The sequence below is a fragment of the Protomyctophum bolini genome (assembly GCF_963924005.1).
Source record: "Protomyctophum bolini genome assembly, chromosome: 17".
In the NCBI taxonomy this organism is placed as follows: domain Eukaryota; kingdom Metazoa; phylum Chordata; class Actinopteri; order Myctophiformes; family Myctophidae; genus Protomyctophum; species Protomyctophum bolini.
The window spans coordinates 27,302,111-27,307,452 of record NC_137878.1 but is presented as its reverse complement, the minus strand read 5'-3'; the positions used below and the strand labels follow the sequence as shown (position 1 = coordinate 27,307,452).

Genomic DNA, 5,342 nt, shown 5'->3' with positions numbered 1-5,342 from the left:
ACAGGCTTCCGAGAGAGAGTACCAAATGCATCCTTGCAAGTCTGTAACTCTACACGTCCATTTGGTTCCATTTCTACACTCAGACTTATGGGGATCCTTGAAATTAAGAGGTTTGATTGGTGGTACAGTATATCCCAACAACAAGGACATTCCAATTGCTTTGTGCAAAATATTAAGATAAGATTTGCTGTACACAGACGGACGGACGGACGCACACACACTGACAGACGGAGTGCAAAACATACTCTCTCCCCATGCCTTCGGCCTGGTGGAGCAGCCCAATGATGGGCTGCTCCACCAGGCAGTGAAAAAGGCAGTGGCAAAGAAAAAAGGTCTTTGATGTAAAATATCTGAACGTTAAGCATTCCTGCATTTTTCTGGGAGTTTCAGCTTTAGTTCAGTTTTGACTCTGGGCTCAGGAAGCAGGCCTGCATGTCGTTCATGATGATGTGGCACAAGTTCAGAAACCGTTAGCGTGCAGTAGTTTAGCTGAGTCTATCCACTACTACTAGTTTAGCCTAGTGTGGTATAACTCATCTGTCTGTCAAATACTGTTATCCCGTACAGTCTCACAGGAGAAACGGGTACTAATGTAGACGCACTCACATGCATACACACACGCACGCACATGCACTAAATATGCACATACTGTATAGATGCACTCATGATGTTTGGTCTATGACTCATCACCAGGTGTGTGTGTGTGTGTGTGTGTGTGTGTGTGTGTGTGTGTGTGTGTGTGTGTGTGTGTGTGTGTGTGTGTGTGTGTGTGTGTGTGTGTGTGTGTGTGTGTGTGTGTGTGTGTGTGTGTGTGTGTGCGTGTGCGTGTGCGTGTGTGTGTGCGTCTGCCAGCCAGTACATTACTGTATGCCTGTGTGTGAGAGACTGCTCCAGGGTTGGGTAGGAGAGCAGAAGCGGAGATAATTGCACCAAACGGCTGTAGAAGCCCGAGAGCAGAGAGCCAGAGCTCCCTTTGAGCTGTGTGTGTCTGTTGTTGAGAGGCTGGGCCATCTGTCCCATCCACTCGGATCTAACATACCCTAACACTCACTCACTCACTCTTTATTTTGTGAAGTTTGAGAAATTTGTCTTGGACACCATTCCCCAAGGACCCGCCCTGCATCATACAATAAAATACAATACAATACACAAGACAAGATAACAAAGGCACACAGTGACCTGTACAACATTAAAATACCACACACCACCATATAGTACAAAAGAGGGGAAGAACATCACCTCAAAACCTTCGACCCCTACCCTGTCTGCCCTCTGCAAGGACTCTGTTAAGAGGTACAAAGGGATGCTTGTACCTATTATACTTGCATGCATGGACCTCGTACCTCCTACCTGATGGCATTAGCCGATACTCAGAAAATTGTGTCTGACCCCTCCCATGTACTATGGGAGGGGTCAGACACAATTTTCTTAACCCTGTCCAATGGTGGCCTGTTCAAAGATGACCAGGGGGGTGATTGGAGGTGTAGACATACCCATGATTAGCCATTTTGGCTAATCTAAGGATCTCAGATTTGTTTTTACAGTTAGGTTTCCAAACCAACTGGTGATACCACTCACTCACTCACTCACCATGTCCAAAATACATACACAGGCATAGGCCCTCATTTATCAATTGAGTGTAAAATCTGCCACAGATTCGAGTGTAGGTTTCGTAGTACACCCACGTCGCCACAGTGTTTTAAGAAATAAATGAAAAAAAACAAACAGAACAGAAAGGGAAAGAGAAAACTAATTAAAGGGTAATTGGATACCCCAGCAGAAAATCTAATTGGTTGACACAAAACAATAAATTGTGCCGAAGCTCAAACACGAGTGAGGGAAGTTTTGCTCAATAAATGTAATTACATTTTGGAAAGTTATTCACTATTTAATCTCCTGTATTAATGTACACAAGGATGACGAAGTGGGGGGGGGAGTACTATCCAATAAGCTCTGAAATCTCTTCCTGGAGGTCAGTGGCTCAAGACGTAGACATGCACTGTACTACTAAAGTCAATTACCCCAATTACCCCCTAGTGTTAATCTTCCATTTGCATTGGTTAGTGCAGGGGCCAACACTGATATTTTCACAAATTGGTACCACCTGCCTAAGGTGACCGTAAAATGTTACATTAGCTTTGCACAAAAAACACTCTTTGGCCTACATTTTGCCACAGCCACTCAGTCAATGAAATTAGGTCATATGTGTCTCAAATATGACGTAAATTTGTGGCAACACAAACATTAAATGCCATTGACAATGAAGGGAAGATTTACGTCAATATGTAGACGAGCAAATCGGCTAACCAATCACATGAATTCTGTTGTTCATGAGATGATGTATAATGATAAGAGGGTGTGATTTATTTAATATCTATGTTAACCACCACACCTCCCTTTTTAGCTTCTCAAAGAAAAATAAATCATCCATATCCGATAAACTGAAATAAAATATGTTCACGTATACAGTATAATTATTTAATTATTATTTATTTTAAATTGTCAATTGCTTTAAATGTACTTAGTGATATTAATACTAAATGCCTATATGTAATTTGTAAGTTGATTAGCGGTATACTGTGGTTACTTTGCTCCACTTTTGATGCATCGTCCCAGTAAATTATGTAATGACTACTTGTGCCTGATACGGCAGTGGTGCCAGATTGAATACATGTTTACATAGGAGCATTACCTTTAATCCTCCCGACACTAAAACATATTGTCATTACGTCACCATCGAAAACCAATTACACTCTGGCATTGGGTCCTTTAATCCACATATTTATTACGTCATCATAGAGAGCTAGTTATACCAGTTATACCCTGACGTCATATGCTGGGACGGTGCATACGCATCGAATATGCTGGGATGGTGCATACGCATCGAATATCGTACTGGGCGAAAGTAGTACTTGCGCGCTCTGCTTGCGCAAGTAATAATGGGCCTTGATATGAAAACCGCTGCTCTACAGGATTGAGATTCAAGTGGCATTTGAAACGTCATGTAAACCTTCAAGGCCTCCTTTTTGGGCCCACTTCCTTTTCTCACCATCCAGCTCAGCGGGGATAATTGCACCTACTCTGAGAGAATTCAATCAGGTACTCTGGGTAAATCTGATTGCTGTCAAAGATTACATACTGTTGTGGGTTACTGACATTATCCACGCAACTGTCATAATATCCTTCGTTGTGTCTCTGTACCGCGGGGGGTCTGCAGTAGTGAGCATGGCCCACTGTGTATTCCCCTACAATCACTCTGGCCAGGAACATCACAGAGGACACACCCAACCGTGAGGTGTAACTGCTAGATAATTTTGCGTCTGTAGCGAAGTAGATCCCTTTGCCAAAGCGAGAGCCAGCTTTACGCCCCGCTAGGCCGCAGTCAAAGTTGTTAATGCAGATACCCTCTACGTTCTTGCCATCGGTGCCATGAAACAGCATTCGCTCCTCGATGTCCAGCTCACGCCTTAACTGCATCTTCTTTCTACAAAACAACTCCCATAAGTGTTTATTTTGAATCCTCTGGATGGATTTGATGGGGTGTCCCACCATCGTCTTGTCATACAGTTTGGCTACTTCATTGAACTCATAGGTTTCTCTGTCCAGCTGGATTAGCTCATAGGGAACATTTTTAATTAATTCCAACACAAGGTTATCACATATAAACCTGAAGTCGGTATCAGAGTGGAGGGAGCGTTTGATTTGCTGCTGCTTCCCTGTCATTTTGTTGATAATTTTCATAGCTGAGAAGTCCAGCCTGTGTGTGTTCAATTCCATGAAACCATGTTGGTTCCTGCTGTAACACTGTTCAATCTGAGCACATGTCACAAAGCGTGCTGCAGGTTGTTTGTCAATTTCAAACATGTGCCAAAGTCCACACACTGCCAGATAGAACCAAGACCAGTTGTCTTCTGACGTGTCCATTTCTTCAAACTCACTCTTGTCCTCCTCTGGCTGGATAGAAACATGAGCAGTTGTGTTATTTGTGTCCATTTTTCAAATACAGTCTGGTCCTCCTGTTTTCTTTTTTTTTAGTGAATCAATGTCCATGAGTAAAAGAGAACCTTGGTGCTCCTCCTCCTAGTCTCCTCCCTCTGTCCCAACTCAGAGGCTTTTGTGGATTTGCCTAAGCAACAGAGTAGTATAACCACAAACGGGGTAAGACCTAAGCCTGCAGCTGTACTCAGTAGCAGTAAGGAGACAAGAGGGAGTGGATGAAATTAGATCTTGATCAGTCAGATTCGACACTGCCCCGTCAGTTGCCTTCTAAGCAAGTCAACAGGTGGTCTGCTGCAAGCAATTCATTACAACCAGAGTAGGTAGATATTGTGTTGCTGGTTGCCTTTAGCTGAGAGCTGAAGTATTCTGTTGTGGCTGTGAACCTGCCCAATCAAGCAATGTTCTTCTGTAGCCAACGTCTCGTTCTCCAATCTGCCCTGCTCGCTCTCCACAAGGTCTCCTTGCAGTGTTCTTATACCCTGGGAACCTGGGTCTTATAATGTCTCTTTGAGAGACGCCACATCATAATGCTGATCTCACGGTGTCCTCGCTTGTCATGACGTCATCACATTTAGGGCACCCACAGTGCAGTTAAGCTAGTCAATGAGTGGCACAGAGCATGCAAGGCACATGCATTTGTCCTACACAAACATTACATTCCGATTGAAAATAAATGGAGAATTTCACATCATTGTGTACATTTAAGGTCGTAGTCAAATTACGTCATAGTGTAAACACAAACGTTGCGTAACACAAACATTAATGACGAAGGTCAGGACGCAACTTCTGATTGGCCAGAATGAGATGATGTATGATAATGTACGATGATAACAGCGCTAATATGGATAGGATCCATCGGCTGTTTTCGCTGGCAAATCTGAATCCACCCCTCTAGACCAGAAATCACACTGGCTGGTGCAGGATAGTCTATTTGTAACTCTCAGTGCGTACACATTTTGTACACTCAGAGTTATCTTAACTGCTCCTTAACAACTTAAGCAGGAATGGTGAAATGAGAGGCATACAATGAATACATTACAAAGTGCTTTATCTTGAACAAGAAAGGTGCTAAATGAATCCAAGACCATTTACCAACTATACGCCGACTTGTATTCAGATCTCAATTGGTGCTTCTGCATATTCTTTGGAGCATAGATTTTTTTGTATTAAATCTACATACATTTCTGTCCTCATTGTGTTCTGAAGTGACAGTGAAAATAATCACTAAAAGCATGCCAGTAATGTGACACCCTCTCTCTCCTTTTCCCCACTGTATGCTGTCTAAGAAAGCCATGACAACACGGAAAAGATCATAGAAGATATCTGTCAGATATGTACGGATG

The 5,342-nt window shown here is 43.0% G+C and overlaps 1 protein-coding gene across 1 annotated transcript; it reads right to left on the bottom strand.

The window, feature by feature from the left end:
- Positions 1-3,057: 3,057 nt before the first annotated feature.
- On the bottom strand, positions 3,058-4,557 carry LOC308331689 (protein mono-ADP-ribosyltransferase PARP11-like; the record flags this gene model as incomplete). Its single annotated transcript, XM_080787180.1, has 2 exons — positions 3,058-3,954; positions 4,540-4,557. The coding sequence occupies 2 exons, from the start codon at positions 4,555-4,557 to the stop codon at positions 3,058-3,060; spliced, it is 915 nt and encodes a 304-aa protein (XP_080643306.1).
- Positions 4,558-5,342: the final 785 nt, after the last annotated feature.